Below are 22875 nucleotides of genomic sequence, written 5' to 3'. Positions count from 1 at the left end.
GACTGCTTGCTGATCTGGGCCCTGCCTGCCTGCACTGTGTCCACTCCAGGCTGGCCTCCTCTTCAGGACTCCACGGGGGTCCTATTATGGGGGCTGGCGTGGTCTGCCTGGCCTTCCGGCCCTAGTTCACCTGGAACATCTGTCCACTTGCTGATATTTCCCTGTCAAGCTGCCTTGGCCTCGCCAAAGCACTCCAGCAGGTGTCCAACCCTTTTCGACCTTGAATTTCCTTGTGGACAAGCTGGGCCAGTGCGGAGGAGATGGACTCATTGATAGTTGGGGTGGGGGTGCTCCTCTGAGGCAGGTTGTTTAGCGCTCTGCTGTGCTACTTCCTGCAAGTGGCCCAGGCTTGGTGGCCATGGCCATTTCCCTTCTGGATCAGGAGCTGCTGGAGGGGAGGGGCAACCTTCCATTGCCTTCTTAACCTGGCACCCAGCAGAAGTGAAGGGGCTGGCGGGGTGGTCTCTGACCAGGGTCTCCAGGGAATAATTCCAGCCAAATGGCCTCCCGAAGGGAGGGCTGGCCTCGCCTTGCTCACACGGGCCTGCCCTTCTGTGGAAACCCGCGGGAAAGTCAGTCCATTCAGACCTTCACTACCCCCAGCACTCTCACTTCGAGCCAGCACACTGTGTATTTAAGGTATTAGATCACATGCATCCTGCTTCACTGCGTCCTCCAGAAACAGGTAAAAAACATGGCATGTGCAGCTAACAAAGCCCCTTGTCCTCCCCCACAGCCTCTGCCCCGTCAAGTGCCTGCATGGAGGTAAGTCCCATGATTGGATGGTGTGCACCCCAGCAGACTCTGACTGTCATGTGCAGACATGTGTCTCTGTGCATGCCCTGGGCTCTGTGCAGAGGAGCCATGCAAGCCCTCCCAGGCAGCCCTTGGAGAGAGGCTGGGCCCCCCAGCCATGAGTCCCTTTCCTGCATACTCAGTGGTGTCCGACTCTTTGAGATCTCATGGACTGGAGCCTGCCAGGCTCCTCTGTCCGTGGAACTCTCCAGGCCATAATACTGGAGCGGGTTGCCATTTCCTTCTCCAGGGAATCTCCCCAACCCAGGGATAGAACCCGCCTCTCCTACGTCTCTTGTATTCGTGGGTGGATTGTTTACTGCGTGTGTGCAGGTGGGGAAAGCTATATACCTGCTCCACTGGGCTGGCCCTCAAACCCCCTCCAGCCCTTCCAAAAGCTGGGACTCAACATATTCCAGGTCCTTTGTCTCAGCAGCTGGGAGAGGCGGCACGTGGGGTGAGAGGGTGTGTGGAGGGGGTCTGTGTACCTGGCAGTAGCCAGAAATCCAGCCCTCTTGAGTCACCACCCAAGTGCTCTTACCCACTTTCACTTCCCCAACCCTGGCCCCTCTTGGACGCCAAGTCCAGGGAGGCCTGGAGGGGAAGGAATGGATTACCTCCAACCCTGCCCCGCCCCAAGTACCTCTTGTCTCTCCTAAGTTTCCACCTGGCTTGCCCTCTGGCCAGGTAGGTGGGCTGAGACTGTGAACAAGGCCAGGAGGCAGGTGCATGGGGGTGGTGAGCTGGTGACGCTGGGTCCCTAGACACAAAGTCATGAGCGGTACAAGTTCCATGTAAGGGAGTGCTCCTCAGGGAGCTTGGGAGGGGCTGGCTCCTGGGTCTGGGCAGATGAGCAGCTTTCACCGCCAGGCAGCCTAGTATCCAGCCCTCACCTACTGGCAGCCTGGGGTGTGCGGGCCCCACAGTGAGAAGGTCAGGCATCCAGCCAGTGGGCAGAACTGTTTCTCCAGTGGGCAAGTGCTGCCCTGGGCCAAGGCCTTGACTTTGCCTCAGCTGTGGGCATGGGCTCCTCTGGGCCACTGCCAGCCTCCCCTGCTGGCCTTAGGCAGGGCGGGCAATTCTTTGACTGAGAGGCTGAGAAGCTGCATGGGGATTTGGGGATCCCCCTGGTCTGGGGACAGAAGCTTTGGGAGGTCTCTACTGTCCCTTGGTGCTGATGAGCCCCCGAGGACTTGTCTCTGACCTGGAAGCTTCTTGGACAGACCTATAGACTGTGGCCAAGGAACACCCTGCCTCAGAAGCCGTCTGACTGGTGAGGAAAGGTCGGTGGCCTCCTTAGGGTCAGGTTTGGAGCCCTACGTGTGTTGGTTCTGGAGCTGGACTTGACACGGGCCCTTGTGTGCCTGGTCTGTCCTGGAAGCTGAGAGAAAGTGGCTGTGTGGGGGTACTTTGTTCCTCGTTCAAGTGCATGAATGAAACCCTGGGGGTTTTAGGAGTGTGGAGGCACTGAGTATGTGTGAGGCTAGGCCTTCTCCAAGCCTGTGCTCTAACTACCCTCCCTGCCACCTCCTGCTGCTGCTGCTGCTAAGTTGCTTCAGTTGTGTCCAACTCTGTGCGACCCCATCGACGGCAGCCCACCAGGCTCCCCTATCCCTGGGATTCTCCAGGCAAGAACACTGGAGTGGGTTGCCATTTCCTTCTCCAACGCATGAAAGTGAAAAATGAAAGTGAAAAATGAAAGTGAAGTCACTCAGGCATATCCGACTTGTAGCGACCACATCGATGGCAGCCCACCAGGCTCTTCCGTCCATGGGATTTTCCAGATAAGAGTACTGGAGTGGGGTGCCATTGCCTTTTCCACTGCCACCTCCTAGGGGACAACATAGGGGCCAAGAGTGCACCTGGTCAGGAGGGGTGGGGTGGGAGAAAGTGGGGAGTCTGTGGGCCTCACCTGCTGCATCGGCTTCCACTGCCAGCCTGCCCAGGGCATTTATGGGCATCCGAGGCCAGAGCATGGGGACTGCACCCGTGGGAGCTCCCTGGCTCCCTGCATGTGAGGAGTAATGGACGTAGGGCAGGGCAATGTACGTGTAGCACTTCTCCCATAAACTCTGCTGGGACTGCAGCCTTTGCTTTCGGCTCTTTGAGTTGCACCCTGCCCTCTTCAGGAGATCCTTGAAGGAGGGCACCTGCTGTGGGTCTCTCAGGCTTTGGGAGCCTGCCCCACTGCCATTTTGGCAGGTATTTCTACAGTGAAGCCCATTACAGCTTCTGCCTGAGGGAAGATTCCAGAACCAGCCTGCAGGCCTGGGACAGGGATAGGCTCCCCATTCTGGCCCTCCAGCTGAGCTTGCCCTGCATGTCCCCTTGAGCTCAGACCATCCAGTGTCTGCTCCATCCCTGTCAGACTGTGGTCATAGAAGGCAGCTAGCGTGGGCAGCCAGCTCGGTCTATCTCTTGCCAGTGTCTGGGCCCTGCTGCTGGTGGAGCATGCACAGAACTTTTAGTTTCACTTGTCAAATGGTGGTTGACTTCTCCAGAGGGAGGGTCTCTGAGTGCTTGCGCTGTGCACATGCACATGGAATTGAGTCCCAGCTGTGGCTGACATGGTGTGTGCCTGGTGGGCCCTTGGCATCAGAACTGCCAGTACTTGCTCGGGCCACCTCCCCCCAACAACAGGCTCCAACATGAGATGGTTTCACAGGAAGCTTCAAAGATGGCTCTGGTCAGATCAAGAAGGGGGTTTTAATGTCCAAATACAGAGTTTGTATTTTTTATGTAGATGATCTTTCAATCCATTCAATGAGTACCTGACACTCTCCTTGGCCCTGGGACCCAGTAGGGAACAAGGCACTCCTGGTCGCTACTCACATGATGTGATCATCTCACCAGGGATAGAAAAGAAGCATGGAAATCGTGATCAGGACATAAGTCTATGGTGCAAATAAAGTGGGAAAAAGTGAACACGAAACAAGGAGTGGATTGGGAATGTGCAGAGCAAGTTTAGGGAATTCATTCATTCATTCATTCATTCACACATCCAGAATGTGTATGTGCTTGCCATGGGGCTAGGCTCTGAGACTTAGTGATGAAACAAAACAGACAAGCCCCCGCCCTGATGAAGTTTATTTCTTTGGTGAGGGCATCTGTCCAGGGGTTTTAGAAGCAGGAGTGACACATAGATCTGGATGAAGACTTACTGAACTCACCCTGGGGTATGGAAGGTAGAGGAGAGAACAGGCTGGGGATATGAAGGCAAAGAAGCAATGAGTCAGAAGACTATGACAGGGTTGAGGCCAGGCCTAGGGCAGCAACAGGCAGGATAGACACAGAAGAAGGTACTGGAGAGAAATTTCAGCAGTAGAACCAATAGCATGAGGATGGGGAGGAAATGTCAAGAATGACTCCTACCTAGGTTTGTAGACTGAGCATAGGTAGGGAGAGATGTGCCTTTCTCAAGATAAGGCACTGGGGCTGGGGCTGAGGTCAGAGAGTCATGTCAGTCTGGGACACATTGAGCCTAGGGGCCCAGTGACTGCCTCTAGGAGATAGAGCTGGCATGTGGGCACCTGAGGGTGTAGAGCTCAGGAAGGGCTTCTCAGTGAGGACAGCAGGGGCTAGGGGCATGGGCTGCTATCTCTAGGGTCCAGTGTATCCTGCGGGGTGGGAGCTGACTATGACTGGTGTCAGATATACTGCACCAGTCCCATATTGATCTATAAAGAAATAAAGCCTCAGGTGGCAAAAGCAGTCCAAGTTTGGAAAGTTTCTGATGTGATGGTGTCCACACTAGAGGTTCCAGTCCCTTGTCGAAGGAGTGACCCAGCATGGTGTTCTGCCAGACCAGTTGGGCAGAGCCTTTTCCGTGTGTCCCACTGGAGATTTCATTCATTCAGCAGATAGTTGTCAAGCATCTTTTCCATGGAGGTGCTAGCCTGGAGCCTGACCGCAGGGTGGCTGCTGATAGCCAGAGGCAAATTGGCACCAAGGACCCATGCCTGCCCAGTGAGTGCCAAGCCCTTGCTCTACCCTCAGCTTGGGGCTGCCTATCCACAGCTGAACCCCTTCTAACTGTCCCTCCAGACCTGGGGCACAGGGGTCACTGCTGTGCCTGCTGCAGCCTTGGACAAGTCTTTTAGTACTAAAGCTCAAGTCCCTTCCAGGCTGGCCCTGTGGTTAAGTGTGCTTTTCAAGCCATGCTGCTTAGGTGTGAATCTGTAAAATGGGGATAGTAATAACATTAGCTTTGCCAGATTGCTGTGAGAATTAAAGAAGTCAACTTAGATCAAGTGCTAGTAGCCCATGGTAGCTGCTTCCTGAACAAGAAGTTGCTCCCTACACCCCACCCCTCTTCTAGCTTCCTCTTGTTTCTCCTTGTCAATGTCTGCTTGCCTGACCACCTCCCAGCCACCCGTGATGCACATGACCCTCCCCTTGGCACTGTTCTCTGCCTGCTGTTCAGGACTTTTTCTACTGCATTGGCTAGAATTGACTATCTGGGGCACTAGTTTCTGGCTGGGACTTAGCATCTGCTTCTCTGGGCTGTTTGTCATGGAAGAGTTCCCTTCTCAGTCACAGTGGAAATATTTTGGCTGGTATTATCTTGAATCTGAGGCCAGAATGGCCTGAATTATAAAGGAAGCTGAGAAACCTGGTCACCTGGAGGGTTTTGTCAGCCTTTTGGGAAGACCCACTGAAACCAGAGTCACTCACCAACAGTTAGTTCCCTCTTCTGAGCTCTGTTTTCTAAGATTCCTCAGAACCGTACCAAGATTTAGCCTGTATGTCTCCCTCCCCACCTCCCTGCCTGCCTTCCTTTCTTCCCTCCACCATTATGTATGGAGTGTTTCCCAGGAGCCAGCCCCAGTGCTGAGTGGGGATGCAGAGCATCACGAGCAGACACTGATGCCTGTCCTCAGGCACTGCTTGTACCTCTCCAGTGGGTCCTGGCAAGAGGGGTGGCATAGTCTGGACTCGGGCTTCATCCCAGGACTTTGAGAACTTGGCGAAGTGGTGCATGGGGAGAATGAGCAAGGACATATTCTTAGGGGAGAAATTTGAGTGCGAAGCTGCACTGAAGGCCAGAAGCTGAAGGCTTGAAGTCTCAGTCAGTCACAAATATTTAAAGGCCGACAGTGGTGATGCACTGAGTGTGATTTGGGACAAAATAAGCTGTCCTTACTCTTCAAGAGATGGGAATACCAGACCATCTGACTTGCCTCTTGAGAAACCTGTATGCAGGTCAGGAAGCAACTGTTAGCACTGGACATGGAACAACAGACTGATTCCAAATAGGAAAAGGAGTATGTCAAGGCTGCATATTGTCACCCTGCTTATTTAACTTACATGCAGAGTACATCATGAGAAACGCTGGGCTGGAAGAAGCACAACCTGGAATCAAGATTGCTGGAAGAAATACCAATAACCTCAGATATGCAGATGACACCACCCTTACGGCAGAAAGTGAAGAGGAACTAAAAAGCCTCTTGATGAAAGTGAAAGAGGAGAGTGAAAAAGTTGGCTTAAAGCTCAACATTCAGAAAATGAAGATCATGGCATCTGGTCCCATCACTTCATGGGAAATAGATGGGGAAACAGTGGAAACAGTGTCAGACTTAATTTTTTGGTCTCCAAAATCATTGCAGATGGTGACTGCAGCCATGAAATTAAAAGACACTTACTCCTTGGAAGAAAAGTTATGACCAACCTAGATAGCGCATTGAAAAGCAGAGACATTACTTTGCCAACAAAGGTCCATCTAGTCAAGGCTATGGTTTTTCCAGTGGTCATGTATGGATGTGAGAATTGGATTCTGAAGAAAGCTAAACTGGAAGAATTGATGCTTTTGAACGGTGGTGTTGGAGAAAGACTCTTGAGAGTCCCTTGGACTGCGAGGAGATCCAACCAGTCCATTCTAAAGGAGATCAGCCTTGGGTGTTCTTTGGAAGGAATGATGCTAAAGCTGAAACTCCAGTACTTTGGCCACCTCATGCAAAGAGTTGACTCATTGGAAAAGAGTCTGATGCTGGGAGGTATTGGGGGCAGGAGGAGAAGGGGACAACAGAGGATGAGATGGCTTGATGTCATCACCGACTGGATGGACATGAGTTTGAGTGAACTCCAGGGGTTGGTGATGGACAGGGAGGCCTGGCGTGCTGCGATTCATGGGGTTGCAAAGAGTCAGACATGACTGAGCGACTGAACTGAACTGAACTGAACTGACTGAAGCTGTCCTTGTCCAAAGGCAGCCAGAGACTAATGTCCAACTGGGAGTTGGAAGGAAAGCCTGAAGCTCTTCAAAGAGAATCTGCTGTTACCCTTGTCTTTAGTACTGGGCAGTGGATGCCATCCGTACTTTTGTGGCTGTGAATAATGTGTTTTACTTCCCTGGCTGCTTTTCAGGTTTCCCCATTATCAGTGGATTTGGGCAATTTGATTACAGTGTGCCTTGGTGTAGCTTTCTTCATGCTTTTTTCTCTTGGTTATCATTGAGCTTCTTATGTCTGTGGATTTGTAGTTTTTTTAAAAATCAGATTTGGAAAAATTTTGGCCATTATGTCTTTAAATATACTTCCTACCTCTCCCTCCTTTGGGAACTTCAAGTACACCTCTATTAAAGCCACTTGAAATTTTCCCACAATTTGCTGATGCTTCGCTCTTTCTTTTTCTGATTCTTTTTTTCCCCTCTGTGCTTCCCTTTGAATAGTTTTATTGTGTTGTCTGCAAGTTCACTGATATCTTCTTGTGAAATAGCTGATCTCTTGTTGATCTCATCTAGTATGTTTTTTATCTCATAGTTTATAGTTTTCATATTTAGAAGTTTGATTTGGGTCTTTTCATATATTCTATACCCTTATGTAACTTTTTGAACATATGGAATACAGTTATATTAACTGTTTTAATACCCCTGTCTAGTAATTTTGTATTTGTGTCAGTTCTGGGTTTATTTTGGTTGGTAGTTTCATCTTTATTTTGGAGCAATTATTTGTATACCTGGTAAACTTTAAGTGGTTGCAACACATTATGAATTTAATTCTGGAGGGTATATCTGACCCCTGTTACTCCATCTTCTTCAGAAGCAGAACCGTCATGTACTCCTTTAAAATCAACAAATTGATATAGCAGAGGTCTAATCTGAGTAGTAGAAGTAGAGAGACGGAGTAATGTACAGGGAAGGTGCAAATAGTCATTGAGCACCTACCATGTACCAGGCACTGAGAAAAGATGGTAGCTTGGACTTAAATGTTAATGGTGGAGACAATGAGAAGTGGTCGGATACAGGGTACGTTTGGAAGGTAGAGACAACGTGAATTGCATATGACCAGATGAATCACATAGGTGTGAGGGTATGAAGGAGCTTCCCAGGTGGTGCTAATGTAAAGAACCCATCTGCCAATGCAGGAGATGCCAGTTTAATCCCTGGGTCTGGAAGATTTCCTGGAAGAGGGCATGGCAACCCACTCCAGTATTGTTCCCTGGGAAATCCCATGGGCAGAGCAGCCTGGCGGGCTATAGTCCACGGGGTCACAAAGAGTCAGACATAACTGAAGTAACTTAGCAGCAACAGCAGCAGAAGGTATGAAAGAAAGGGAGGAGTGAAGGATGACTCTAAGGCATTTTAAAACATTTATTGGAATATAGCTGATTTACAATGTTGTGTTAGTTTCAGGTATACAGCAATACTAGTTATACATATAACATATATTCATTCTTTTTCAGATTCTTTTCTCATATAGGATGTAAGAGTATTGAGTAGAGTTCCCTGTGCTATACAGTAGATTCTTGTCAGTTTTTGACTTGGGAGAACTGCGTCACCTTTATTGAGATGCAGATGCGTACTGGAGGATAAGGTTTTGAGGGGAAAGATCAACTATTCAGTTTTGGACATATTCAGCCTGTGATGCCTATTCACATGGTAATGTCAGGGAGATAAACTGGAGTCCAGGAGAGAGGCTGTATAGGTGTTGAAATTTGCAAGTCATCAGTATAGAGATGTGTTTAAAGCCAGAAGACTAGATGAAGAAATGATGAAGAAAGAAAATACAAGACATCTACTCAAACACTGAGTTCAGGACACTCCAAAGTTTAGAACTAAGAAAGAGGAGGAGGCTTCATCAGAGGGCACTAAGAAGAAGTGGCCGGTGAGGCAGGAGGAGAATCAGAAGCATGGAACCCGTTATTTCAAGGAGAGTGTCTAAACTGTGCCAAATGCTGCTGAGAAACACAGTAGATGTAGACAGAGAACTGACTCTGAGGATGAACTGTGTTCATGGCTTTCTCTTTTATTCTGGGAGAAATACTGAGGTCAGAGACTCTGCAGACTCATCTTTCTCACCCCAGCCCCTTGGAGGCCTGGTGCACAGCAGGTGTGTTGGCCATATGCATGGAATGAATGAATGAATAAAAGGGCACTGGGCAGCAGTGAGACTTGAATGAGCCACAGACTGGAAAGTAGTAGCTCTGGCTTCTAGCCTTGGCTATATTTCTAACTTGTTTCTTCTGTTCCTGGTCTTAACATCTCGGAAGGAATCAGCCTCACAATGCTTTCAGCCAGGGTCTGAGAGACTCTTGGGACCAGGCTGGTGTTTTTGTAAAAGTCTTGGGCTGGATGTTCAACTTGTGGATGAGGAGAAAAGAGGCCCAGAAGTGCACCACGATTGATGTTGGGTTTTTTGTGGAAATAGGGTGTCTTACTCTTGGTTTGGGGCTTCCCAGGTGGCACTAGTGGTAAAGAACCTGCAGGAGACATAAAGAGACATGGGTTTGGTCTCTGGGCTGGAAAGATCCCCCAGAGAAGGAAGTGGCAACCCATTCCAGTATCCTTGCCTGGAGAATCCCATGGACAGAGGAGCCTGGTGGGCTACAGTCCACAGGGTCTCAAAGACTCGGACACGACTGAGTGACTTAACATGCACACACACATTCTTGGTTTGAAGGCCTCCCTCCTATCTACATTTGCTGTCCATCTCTTGTCTTTGCCAACTATATTTGCTGTTTTTCTCATGCAGCTTAGCCCTGCATGGACACTTGCTTGGTTTCCCCAGTGCATCTACTGTTGCCTGATGCCTCTGAAGATGAAACCCTTCCTGTTGCGCTGAAACTGCTGGGGGTTGGCATGAGTGAGCCTCTTCACCTGTCTCTCACTCTTCCCTAGCTGCATCTAACATGTTTACTTATCACCTCCTCCCCTTTCTGGCCTGTTCATCCAGCCCCTCTGCTCCATGTTCTTCATAAGTCACCTCTCACATCCTCATCTGTCATGAGCTCCAGCCCTAACTGTGGTTATGTGTGTGCTAAGTCACTCAGTCATGTCTGACCCTTTGCGACCCCATGGACTGTAGCCCTCTAGGCTCCTCTGCTCATGGGATTCTCCAGGCAAGAATACTGAGTGGATTGCCATGTCCTCCTCCAGGGGATCTTCCTGACCCAGGGACTGAACCCTTCTCTCTTCATCTCCAGCATTGGCAGGCAGGTTCTCTACCAGTAGTAGCGTCAACTGGGGTTAGGAGCACAGATATTTTCACTGTCTATCGAATCCCTCCTCAAACCTTTTAATTTGCTTCCTTATGTCCTTTCTGTACAATGGTAAAAATAATAGCAACACAAAAAGTTTACAAATTTACATCTCCCAGTTCCCACTCTCTCTCCCTCAAGCTTCTAGAAAGAGTTAGCTACATTCCCCATCTATTGTTCCTCACCTCCTATCATTCAATCAGAAACCTTGCAAACATGCCCTCTTTGCTTTTGATGAGGTAGCCAGTGAGGCCCCTAGCATTCGACACAGGGCCGCTCCAGCTCTCATCTCAGGCTCCTCCCTTCCTGAGACTCCCTCTCCTGGGGCCTGGCCTCCATAATCTCCTCAGAACTCTCCCCTCAGCCTCCTCTGCTCTTATGCTACAAGAGTGCTCCTCCCCTCTGAGAGCTTGAACTGCCAGCAACCCTGATGGTGTCTACATCTCCCCTCCAGTCCAGGCCCCACTGAGCATGGGGCTGGTCAGACACTCGCCTCAGGCTTGGAGGGTGACTGGAAAGGCTGAGACTAGGCCAGGGCCTTGGGGACAGAGGGCAGTGAATGGAAAGATTTTTTGACACTTTGTAGAGGGGATAATCAACTGAGAAGGAAACTGCTTGGAGGTGGTGACTGAAGGTTTCTGGCTTGGGTGACTGGGTAGAGGGTAGGCCATGTTCTGAGGTAGGGAAATTAGAGGGGAAGCCACTTTGTAGGTGAAGGTGTCAAGCTGAGTTTTAGCTAGGTTGAGTTTGAGGCACCTCACAAAAGAAGATGCCCGACAGAGACTGGAGAGATGGGTGGGCACCTTGGAAGAGATGCCTGGCTGGGGACGTGATGGTAACTGAAGCCTGGGACTGGATGAACTTTCTGGATAGAGCATGTAGACCAGAAGCACTGGCCTAACTACCTGTGGGGTGTGGATAGCTGACCGCCCAGGTGCCCACCGTGAGCAGCCCAAGGGGCAGTTCTCCTGAAGGGCAGTGTGGGTGGCAGTCAGACGGAGGGAAGAGCTTGTTTCTAGCAGAGAAGAAGCAGGGATCATGGGAGAGGAATCTGTCTTGGTGCCAGAAACTCAGAGAGGGCATATGACTTGTCATGTGCCCCCAGGGCTGCCCCCCTTGTGGGCTCAGGGCCACTGCTATCCCAGATGACCAGGAGGGATGGGAGGGGTCCGAGTGCTGGCAAACAGGGCCGATGTTGGCTCTCTATCAGCAAGAAGCTATCCCGAATCCTCGGCCTGGAGTTTGCAGTCTCCCTGGGCTGGCCTTGGCCTCCTCTGCCTTCTTCCTATAAGCAGAGCTCACTCTGTACTCTGGGTCCTGCCTCCCACAACAGTGTCCTCTACACCCCTGCCGTGGACAAGACCATTACTTCCACTGCTCCACCCCAGTCATTCAGCCACTGAACAAGTCTCTACTGAGTACCACTCATGAGCCAATGTTCCAGCCCCACTTCAGCTTCAGGCTTCCAGGAGGCCAGCCCTGGAAGCCTGCTTAGTGCAGGTGGCCCCAGCTTTGTTTGCATTGCTTGGAGCTTTCTGTCACCATGGTTGGCCACCTCTCGGGTCCAAGTTAGGACACAAGGATGCCAATTCCTGTCCCTCAGGTGCCCTTATTAGCATCCCTGTGACGCGTTCCCACAGGGAGCAGCAGGTGAGAGGTTCTGAAGCTGCTTGTTATTACCACTCACCACAGAGCTTGATGTGCCTGCTGTCACCATGGGGACCGCTTCCGAAGCTGGAGAAGGCTGGGCTCCAGTAGGAGCTCCAGCAGTTGGGGCCACCGGTCATCCGTGGGGTATGCTTATCCTTTCTGAGCAAATCTGGCAAGGCAGCCTCAGTGGGGAAGGGCTGTCACACCCTCCCTGACCCTGTGCAAGACACATTTGGAACACCAGGTCTCTCTTCTGGACTTTTCCTTTTCAGGACGCTCCTTCTTGGTCTGTTTTGTGGCTCTCTCCTCCTCTTTTCAATTCTTAAATGTTGGGGTTCTCCAGAGATCTTCCTGTGTGACCTCGCCCACTTGTTCTCCCTCAATCTCCACCCCCAATGGCTTCTTCCTTCTCTCGGGCTTCATCTGTACCATCTTCTCCAGACTTCTCCACTGCACATCTCTCCACCTCTCTGCTCCCTCCAGGCCAGCCTCCACTTAGCAGTCAGAAGGCTCTTTCTCTAATATAATACTGTCCTTGTCATCCTCCTGCTTAGCCCTTGCAAAGCTCCCCATAGCCCAAAGGAGAAAGTATTCACTTGTACCACTTCTTATAGAGCCCGTGGGTGCCCTCCTTTCTCTCGTCTCACCCTCAGTCCCACTCACTGTTTGTTCCTCAGCTTCAGGGTGCTTGAAAGAATGTGACTGAGGCTTAAAGGAAGAACCCCCAGAGTCCACGTCCCTGGTGCAGAAGTCAATGGGAGGCAGGACTCTCACCTGAGGACAACCAGAGAGCTGAGCAGGCAGGTGACAGCTTCTTTGAGCCAAGGAGGTACATCTCCTTTCATGGGGCAGGAATTCGGGGGCAATGACTAGTTTGGAGGTGCTCAGTGGCTTCAGTCTCTGCCAGATAGCTGCAAACAGGGTCGCTGGAAGATGGCTGAAATAGGTTTTTTCTTGTTTTGTTTTAGCTTGGTTAGTTCACGTGTCAGAGAATTCATTCTGGTAAAAGAAAAAGAAACACACCCTGCAGTTTAGCACAGTTTGCCTTTTAAATAACCTGTCAGGGTGGAGAGAGCACCAGCATCTTGCCCTGTACCACCATAGCAGTACTGCAGGGAGCCGGGGTTTGCCAACTGGGCCCTGGTGCTGTTCTCAGTGCTCACCTGAGCTTCTTATGTGGGTACTGAGGTCTTCTGTGAACTTTCTTTGGGCTTCTCCCTGGCAGGTGAGGGTCCTGGTTGTACATGGAGGATGACAGAAAAAGCCAATGGCGTGAAGAACTCCCCAGCCAATAACCACAACCACCATGCCCCTCCTGCCATCAAGGCCAATGGCAAAGATGACCACAGGGCCAGCAGCCGGTGAGTCTGTTGAGGCTGGACCATTTCAGAGATGGCCTTGAGCCTGCTACTTCCTCCCAGCTCTGCCTCATTGTCACAGAGTAAACAATCCTTGGCTCAAGTGCAGCCTCTAAAAGGACCATGGGATTTCTAGGTTATCTCCTAGGAAGGGGGAGGGCTAATAGGATATGAAGCATGCACAGAAACAAACAAACAAAAAAAAAGCCTTCAGGCAACACTGCTCCTTCCTCTGTAGGCCACAGTCTGCCGCCGATGATGACACCTCCTCAGAGCTACAGCGACTGGCAGAGATGGATGCCCCCCAGCAGAGGAGGGGTGGCTTCCGCAGGTGAGTCTCACCACTGCCCTGCTACTATCCCCTCCCTCCCGTGGGGCCTGTCAGATCATGTGGTCCTCTTGGTCCCAGGGGCCTTTCTAACAAGAGCTCTAGGAAGCCCTGTCAGCCCTGCCCTAGCTCAATTTTTCTCTCTAGAGAAAGCTCCTGTCAACAAGTTTGGAGGGGCTTGTGGAGGTTTCTCTTCAGACTTGTCTGTGGCAGTGTCAGGAAGAGACTGTCTTCCCAGCAGAGGGGCTCAGGTGGAGGGCTCTGAGGTCTCCAGCCAAGAGTTGTAGTCTCCGTGTAGAAATCAGAAAGCCTGAAGCAATCTTTCTCCTGACTTGTCCTCCCTAAGCACCATCTCCATTTTACCCCAGAGACCCCATGTTTGTTCTTCAGAATCGACAGAAATGACACCTCCTACAGGAAGTCTTCCCAGAGTAGCCTCTTCAGGCTGCTGTGCTGAGTCATGCCCAAGCCCCATCCCCTGTCCTGGGCGTGGGTCCTCTCTCCAAAGCACAGGTCTCTTATGCCTCATGCTCTCTCTCTCTGCTCTAGGATTGCACGCCTGGTGGGGGTCCTCAGAGAGTGGGCTAACAGGAACTTCCGTGAGGAGGAGCCTAGACCTGACTCATTCCTTGAGCGTTTCCGGGGGCCTGAGCTCCACACCGTGATAACACAGCAAGGGGACGGCAAAGGCGACAAGGACGGCGAGGGAAAGGGCACCAAGTACAGCAGTCCAGCCTGAGGGATGGGAAGGGCCCCAAGCATGTGTTGGGAGGGCTTGGTGGGGTTCCTCAGACCACAGCCAGGGAGGCCTGCTGTGCTTTCAACTCTAAAATGTTCTTTGGTCTGTGCCCAGAGTCTTTCTAATGGCCAGTGACTCACTGGCCATGGGATCCCCTGCTGGCTCCTCTCACCTTTGCCACCGACTCACAGAGCTTCTCCTGCTGCTCAGGAAGCAAGGGGCAAGGGCACGTGAATGTGGGTGGGAAGAGGACTCAGCCAAGGGTGCAGAGGAGGGTGCAACTAGAGAGTGCTGTGGAGCCCATGTCAACCCCAGCGCCTGTGTGAGTGCACAGAGGGGGTGTGAAGAGGCCATGCTGGAGGCTGCCTGGCTGGTGGTGGAGGGAGGAGGCCCCGAAACAAGTGAGCAAGACAGGGTGAGTGGGGATGCCAGAGAAGGCAGGTCTGGAGGGCCTCTTCTTTGAGGAAGGAGTAGGCGATGGGGGATGTCTGGCCAGGCCGACATTCCCTACCTCTGACCAGTAGAGGAAAAGCGCTCCCGCCAAGGCAGGACCCGGCATCTGGAAAAGTCATTCGGGAGCTGGAGGCCAGACCAAACAGCGGGGACGGGCAGGAAGCACATTCACTCAGAGGCCCTCTCTCTTCCCAGGAGGGATGTGGGGACCTGCCCTGAGCCCTCATCACCATGCTGTGTAAGTCCCTCCCTGGGGCCCGAGGCCTGCCTCAGTGACAGCACTCTCCCTCACGTACCCTCTTGGCAAGAGGCCTCCAGAGAGCACAAGAGTCAATGGGCCCATGTAGGGTCAAAATCAGAAGAAGGCTGTTTCTTACCCACCAAGCTCTAGTTAGATGCCCAGTGCCAGGCTGTGGCTTCCTCATAAATGAGGCCTTAAGAAAACCCATGCATCACCCCCGGGCATCCTGCAAGGCACTGCATTTTCAGGGTCCTCTGGCCTCTGGAAACCAGGGTGCTGCCACATCAGGGAGCTGGTTCCCAAGCCTGGTGTCTGTGTGTCTCCTCAGGAAGAAGTTTGAACTCTTTGTATTAGACCCAGCCGGGGACTGGTACTACCGCTGGCTTTTTCTCATTGCCTTGCCCGTCCTCTACAACTGGTGCCTATTGGTGGCCAGGTGAGCAGAAAGTGGTCCGGGAGGGGGTGGCCCGAGCAACCTGGTCCAGCTGTGGACACAGAGCCCACGCTACCTCAGTCATTCATTCACCAGAGGTTTAACTGAGCACCTAATGGGTGCCAGGCTCAGTGCTCAGGGTTAGGGACCATGTGTGAACAAGGCACACACGGTCTCTGCACTCCTGGAGCTCTCAGGCTTATGGGAACACTGACAGTGAACCTGAATACACCAGTGCTCAAGCCAACTTCAGGGACCGGAGGCAGGGAGCTACTGATACTAGAGAAAAGGCAGTCAGGGTGAACCTCTCTGAGGAGGTGGTGCCTTAGCTAAGACCTGAGTGATGAGAGAGGGTCTGGAGGACTGCAGGTAAAGTGTTGGAGAGGCAGGCGCAGGCTGGCGCTGCAGGCTTTGTGCACCAAGGAGGGGGCTGGGTTTCATTCGAAGCGTAACCAAGTAGTCAGAGTAAACTGCTCCTATTTTTGACTTGTACACTCACTGAGTCATCCTGGGTTCTATCCCTTCCTTTGCCCTCTCCCGTGGCCCCTACCCACCCAGGCAGCAAGACTCAATTCCTCCTAACACTCTCCTGCAGTCTCCAACCTCTCTTCATTCCCACTGCCTTGAGTCTAAGCCCAGCTACCATTCTCTCTCGGGTGGGTCGGCCAATGCTCCATGTTGGGTTCTCAGTAGGTGTGTGTTGAAGAGCCAAACATGGAGGCTAGTCAGCTGTGTATTGTGGGCATTCTTCCAATGACTCATTTTTCATTCAACTCACTTCTGTTAAGCACTTGAATCCTGGGCTAGGATGTGCTCTGGGCTAGCACATGGGGCACGAGGTATGTTGTAATACTAAGAGGTGGTCTCTGTCTCCATGGAGCTCACAGTCCAGTGGGTCAGACAGACAAGTAATGTTCAGGAGCAAAGTCTATGTATAATAAGGGTTGGAGTAGGAGTTACTTGTGAATCCGTGTCTTCTGGGCAGCAGACTGACTGACTCACCAGTGCCCCTGGTGGCCTTCCCAAGCTCTGCTTGTGGCCAATCAGTTTGGGGACTTCAGGAGTCATTGGATGGCTTTGAGGGTGAAGCCCAGCACTGTCTTCCTGCAGAGCCTGCTTCAGTGACCTGCAGAAAGGTTACTACATAGTGTGGCTTGTGCTGGATTATGTCTCAGATGTGGTCTACATCGCAGACCTCTTCATCCGACTGCGCACAGGTAAGTGATAACTGGGTTGCACAGGCAGCAGCATGACCCGAGTCCAAAGGCTTGAATCCAAATTCTCAGGGAATCCCCTTGGCATGGTGTTAGCCTCAGCTATCTGGCTGGGACACAGGCTGATGCCTTTCCCTCTTTGAATCTCAACTTCCCTACATGCTCAGTGAGTTTTGGATCTGGGGGTGATTTCTTAGGATACTTATGGCCAGCTATACTGTGTGAGCCTCCTATACCCTTCTTGGGAAGGAGGGTTCAGTGATCATATGCTCCTTCCTGAGCATTAGTCTATTAGGAGGGACAGGTACGAAGTCAGAGGTGATATACATTGGCTTGTGTCTCCACTAGGTTTCTTGGAGCAGGGGCTACTGGTGAAAGATACCAAGAAGTTGCGGGACAACTACATCCACACCATGCAGTTCAAGCTGGATGTGGCCTCCATCATCCCTACAGACCTGATCTATTTTGCTGTGGGGATCCACAACCCTGAGGTGCGCTTCAACCGCTTGCTACACTTTGCCCGCATGTTTGAGTTCTTTGATCGCACTGAGACACGCACTAGCTACCCCAACATCTTCCGAATCAGCAACCTGATCCTCTACATCTTGGTCATCATCCACTGGAATGCCTGCATCTACTATGCCATCTCCAAGTCCATCGGCTTTGGGGTAGACACCTGGGTTTACCCCAACATCACTGACCCTGAGTATGGCTACCTGTCTAGGGAGTACATCTATTGCCTTTACTGGTCTACACTGACCCTCACCACCATTGGGGAGACACCACCCCCTGTAAAGGATGAGGAGTACCTGTTTGTCATCTTTGACTTCTTGATTGGTGTCCTCATCTTTGCCACCATCGTGGGAAATGTGGGCTCCATGATCTCCAACATGAATGCCACCCGGGCTGAGTTCCAGGCCAAGATTGATGCCGTCAAACATTATATGCAGTTCCGAAAGGTCAGCAAGGAGATGGAAGCCAAGGTCATTAGGTGGTTTGACTACTTGTGGACCAATAAGAAGAGTGTGGATGAGCGGGAAGTCCTCAAAAACCTGCCAGCCAAGCTTAGGGCTGAGATAGCTATCAACGTCCACCTGTCCACACTCAAGAAAGTGCGCATCTTTCAGGACTGTGAGGCTGGCCTGCTGGTGGAACTGGTATTAAAGCTCCGGCCTCAGGTCTTCAGCCCTGGGGACTACATTTGCCGCAAGGGGGATATTGGGAAGGAGATGTACATAATCAAGGAGGGAAAATTGGCAGTGGTGGCTGATGATGGTGTCACTCAGTATGCCCTGCTCTCGGCTGGGAGTTGCTTTGGAGAGATCAGTATCCTTAATATTAAGGGCAGCAAAATGGGCAATCGGCGCACAGCCAACATCCGCAGTCTTGGCTACTCTGATCTGTTCTGCTTGTCCAAGGATGATCTTATGGAAGCTGTGACTGAATACCCTGATGCCAAGAGGGTCTTGGAGGAGAGAGGCCGGGAGATTCTGATGAAGGAGGGCTTGTTGGATGAGAATGAGGTGGCAGCCAGCATGGAAGTAGATGTGCAGGAAAAGCTAGAACAGCTGGAGACCAACATGGACACCTTGTACACTCGTTTTGCCCGCCTGCTGGCCGAGTACACGGGAGCCCAGCAGAAGCTCAAGCAGCGCATCACAGTTTTGGAAATCAAGATGAAGCAGAATAATGAGGATGACTACCTGTCAGATGGGCTGAACAGCCCGGAGCCACCTGCTGAGAAGCCATAATGGCTTAGCCCAGTTGCCCTTCCAGCCTTGGCCTTGACCCCAGGGCTGGAAGAGCTGTGTAGGTCCCCACATATATATGCATTACCACATCCCCTTGAATTCTCCCAGAAGCCTCTCTGCTGGAAGGTTTAGGGCTCGATCATCCAGAAGCCCTCCTCCAAGTCCGACTAACAGCTAATCTTGTGCAGGTCACAGACTGTGCTTAGCTTGGCTTCCAGAAGCTTCAGCCTGTCTAAGTTTGAGGAAGAAAGAGAAAAGGAGCAGCTCTCCAGGCTCTTTTGCATCTGGTTACCTCCCACTTGGTTCTTTTCTGTGTTCTGAATATGTCCATTTCCCTGCAGCAGTACGTAGTTAGAACACTGGCTGCAGACACCTAGCACTGGTCCCAGTGTCCTTTTTCCAAGGCAGGCAAAAGGTGTGGAGGGGGGAAGGGAGGAGATGCTCACTCCAAGTCCTGCTCTGCTGATTCCTCTGTCTGCCAACCCAGAGTGGGAGCCCTGTGGTCTTCTCTGGACCAGGGGGAGGAGGATGCTCCTGGTCTCCAATCCACCCCAGGGCATGGAGTGAGGAACTAGCAGGTGGCCAGCAGGCAAGGCACCCGGAGAAGGCAGTGGGCAGGAGTCTGGCCATCACCCCTCTATGCAGAGCATTTCTCAGGAGGCCCTGAGGCTGATGGTGGGTGGATGAGTCTTCAAGTTAACATCTGCAGTAGAGACACTTACAAGTTAATAAATTCCTCTGAACTCTTTGTGGTGATTGCTCCACTCTGCTATTAAGATTATCTCCCTTCCTCCCTCCCAACCCATCTCTTTTCCCCTTATTTCTCTCTTCCCTTACCCAAGACTCTGCCTGGAATCCCCTCTGCTGGCTTTTGCTGCCTGTCTAAGCCCTACTAGGGCTTCCCTCATAGCTAAGTTGGTAAAGAATCTGCGTGCAGTTCAGGAGACCCTGGTTTGATTCCTGGGTCAGGAAGACCCCCTGGAGAAGGGCTAGGATACCCACTCCAGTATGCTTGGGCTTCCCTTGTGGCTCAGCTGGTAAAGGAACCTGCCTGCAATGAGGGAGACTTGGGTTCAGCCCCTAGGTTGGGAAGATCCCCTGGAGAAGGGAAAGGCTATCCACTCCAGTATAGTCCATGGGGTCGCAAAGAGTCGGACATGACTGGGCCACTTTCACTTTCACCTTAAGCCCTACTGGTCCTTCCGTACTCAGCTCAAGTACCACATTTTGGGAGAAGGTTCCCTTGTCTGAATCAGCTTCCATACTAGGCAATCTTGAGTCTAGGCTCTAGGCTGCTCTAGGCTGCTCGTGAGTCTCAGTCCTGGCTCTTTATCACACGGTGGGGTCTGTTTTGATGCATCTGGTTTCCACTGTGGGCTTTCTGCGGGCAGGGCCGAGACAACCTCTCTCACTGCTCTGCTGGCAGCCTTGGAGACATGCCTGGCACAAAGGAGGTGTTTGGAGAAGTTTAGTCACTGGGGTGATAAGCGAGCACATCCAAACGCCTATGCTTGCATTTGCCAGCAACCATGTCTTTACAGTCATGCAGGCTACATCTGGGGATTTGGGAAGGCTCTCCTGAAGGTGTAGATACTTGAGTGGGTACCACCAGGTGATCCGGGGCCTGAAGAACATTGCTAACTAGTGTACAGGAAGATCTAGCTGCAGACTCGGGTGTCTCTGTGCATATCAGTTATCTCTCTCTATCTCTCTATTAATAGTGGTTCAGCACACACACAATTTTTCTGTAATTTTAACATTTATCTTTGTTTTTAAAGTGTACAATTTGGTACTGTTAAGTATATTTACGTTGCTGTGCAACCAATCTCCAGAACTCAGTTCACGCTGTGAAACTGAAACTCGGCCTCCAGTAAGCAGTCTTTCCTCATTCTCCCTCCCTTCAGCTCTAGCAATCACCATTCTGCCTTTCCTCTCTAAGAATTTGACTGCTCTAGATACGTCATATAATGGAATCATATAATGTAGGTCCTTTTGTGACTGACTTATCTCACTTAGCACAATGTTCTCAAAGTTCATCATGTTGTAAAAGGTGTCAGAATCTTCTTCCTTTTTTAAGGCTGAATAACATTCCATTGTATGGACAGACTGCATTTTACTTATCTACATATCCATCAATGAATACTTGCATTGTTTTCATCGTTTGGTTACTACGGATAATGCTACTATGCATATGAGCCTACAATTGTCTGTTCCAGTTCCTGCTGTCACTTTTTGGAGTGTATACCTAGAAGTAGAATTGCTGCATCATGGAGCAATTCAATGTTTAATTTTGAACAGTATGAAACGCCATACTGTTTTCCACAATGACTACACCATTTTACATTGCCACTAACAGTGTACAAGGGTCCACATCCTCACCAGCACTTGTTGCTTTCTGTTTTTTTTTTTTTTTTTTTTGTCTTTCACAGTAGCCATCTTAATAAGTGTGAGTTGGTATCTCTTTGTAGTTTTGAGATTCACTTCCCTGATGTAATTATTGATATTGAGCATCTCTTTGTATGCAGCTGACTGGACCATTTGTATGTCTTTTGTAGAGAAATGTCAATTTAGTTCTTTGCTCAATTTTTAATTGGATTATTTCTTTTGTTGTTGTTGAGTTGTAGCAGTTCTTTATATATTGTGGAAATTAACCCAAACCAGTTATATTATTTGCAAATTTCCTCCATTCCATGGGTTGTCTTTTCACTCTGTTGATCATGCCCTCTGATGCATAGAAAATTCTAGTTTTGATGTAGTCCAGTTTATTTTTTCTTTTGTTGCCTGAATTTTGGTGTCACCATTTATTTTTATTGGAATTAATTCTTTTAGGGAGACTTCTTTTAAAATGTAATGTAATTTCTTGACTTCTTCTGTAGCTTACAGTGGTAAATTGTAATCAGGGGAAGACTTACTTGCAGAGATCTGGAACATGTTCCATGCCTAGGCCCTGGTCACTGAGTGGCAGTGGCAGGGTGGCAGCATTTGTGTGGGCCAGTGTTCTCTGAATGCCCTCCCTTAGGGTATAGGACTGAAAGAAAAGGCTCTCCCCTTCACTTCCAGAGAGGCTAGGCCACTAGGAGTTGGAATCCCTGGAGACCCAGCCAGATGCTTGCCCAGACTCTCATGGCTAAGGCTGTGCTAAGGCCATCAGTTTCCACAATCTGCTAAGACTGGAAGTAGACATTAGTTTTGTAGCCCTAGGATGGCACTGGGCCCAGAGGCAGGAGGATGACTGCACTGAAGAATATGGCCTTGGTTTCTGCAAGACATCTACAGCATTTCACCCTCAGTCCAGCACCAATGGGTGCCTGATTTCCAGTCCACATCAACCAGGTGAACATGGCATTTTGGATCTGGTTTTCCCCCGGGAACAGCAAGTGACACATCTGGGTCACAGGGGGAGCTCACTGGTTTGAGATGCAGACTTCAGGGCTCTCAGCTCTCACTTGCTTCTCCACTTCCCTTTCCCTAGACCTTAAGTTTAATCACCCATTTGTGTGTGTGTGTGTGTGGTGCCTTGAATGCCTATGTTCTCTTAGGTGTCTAGGATTTTTCTCATGCTGTTCCCTCTTCCTGGATCAGTCTTTTCTGCCTTTTCTTCTAAGACTCAGCTCCTCCTTCTCTGAGCCTTCACAGACTCAAAGCCTTCAAGGCGAGACCCCCTTGCACCCAGACTGCCAGTGACTGGCAATTGGTCTCTTCTCATCTAAACACAGTTTAAAGTGAAAGTGGCTCAGTCGTGTCAGACTCTTCGCAACCCCCTGGACTATACAGTCCATGAAACTCTCCAGGCCAGAATACTGGAGTGGGTAGCCTTTCCCTTCTCCAGGGGATCTTCCCCACTCAGGGATCGAACCCAGGTCTCCCGCATTGCAGGCGGATTCTTTACCAGCTGAGCCATCAGGGAAGCCCAAGAATACTGGAGTGGGTAGCCTATCCCTTTTCCAGGGGATCTTCCTGACCCAGGAATCGAACCGAGGTCTCCTGCATTGCAGGCGGATTCTTTACCAACTGTTCATTGAGAAAAGGATGAAGGAGCAGCAGCAGGAATATCCGTGCAGCTTGGGGCGTGTGAGCGTGTGAATGTGTGTATGTGGGCACCTATGTTAAGCCCCATGTGAGCACCTGGGTGTGGACCTTAGGCAGACAGTGTTCCTCTCTGTGCTCTCCATCAGCCTGCTCAGCCCCCTCCTCAGTTGCTCTCTCTGCAACAACGTGACTGGCTCCTGCTTGTCTCTGGCCGCCACCCCCGCTTCTCTGCCATAACTGGCTGTAATATAAGAACTGAAGTACATTTTCCATTATGTGTCGTTTTTATTCAGCACAGTCTGAAGTTCCCTGCTCTTAAAAAATGTTTAAATTGGAATGTTTTTTCTTTTCCTCTGAACACACCCACGAAGGTAAATTGCCCTCTTGGTATATTGAATTTGTTTTTCTCT

At 50.7% G+C, this 22875-nt stretch overlaps 1 protein-coding gene across 1 annotated transcript; it reads left to right on the top strand.

The window, feature by feature from the left end:
- Positions 1–1484: 1484 nt before the first annotated feature.
- CNGA2 (cyclic nucleotide gated channel subunit alpha 2) lies at positions 1485–19184 on the top strand. The gene is made up of 7 exons (XM_070290579.1): positions 1485–2078; positions 13145–13280; positions 13516–13608; positions 14155–14325; positions 15367–15474; positions 16582–16688; positions 17034–19184. Exons 2-7 carry the CDS (start codon positions 13171–13173, stop codon positions 18434–18436), a joined length of 1992 nt encoding a protein of 663 aa, XP_070146680.1. The 5' UTR covers positions 1485–2078; positions 13145–13170; the 3' UTR covers positions 18437–19184.
- The last annotated feature ends 3691 nt before the right edge of the window (positions 19185–22875 follow it).

Source organism: Ovis canadensis, chromosome X, assembly GCF_042477335.2.
Source record: "Ovis canadensis isolate MfBH-ARS-UI-01 breed Bighorn chromosome X, ARS-UI_OviCan_v2, whole genome shotgun sequence".
Classification (NCBI taxonomy): Eukaryota; Metazoa; Chordata; class Mammalia; order Artiodactyla; family Bovidae; genus Ovis; species Ovis canadensis.
The sequence above is the reverse complement of the archived record's forward strand: the minus strand, read 5'-3'. Positions and strand labels throughout refer to the sequence as shown.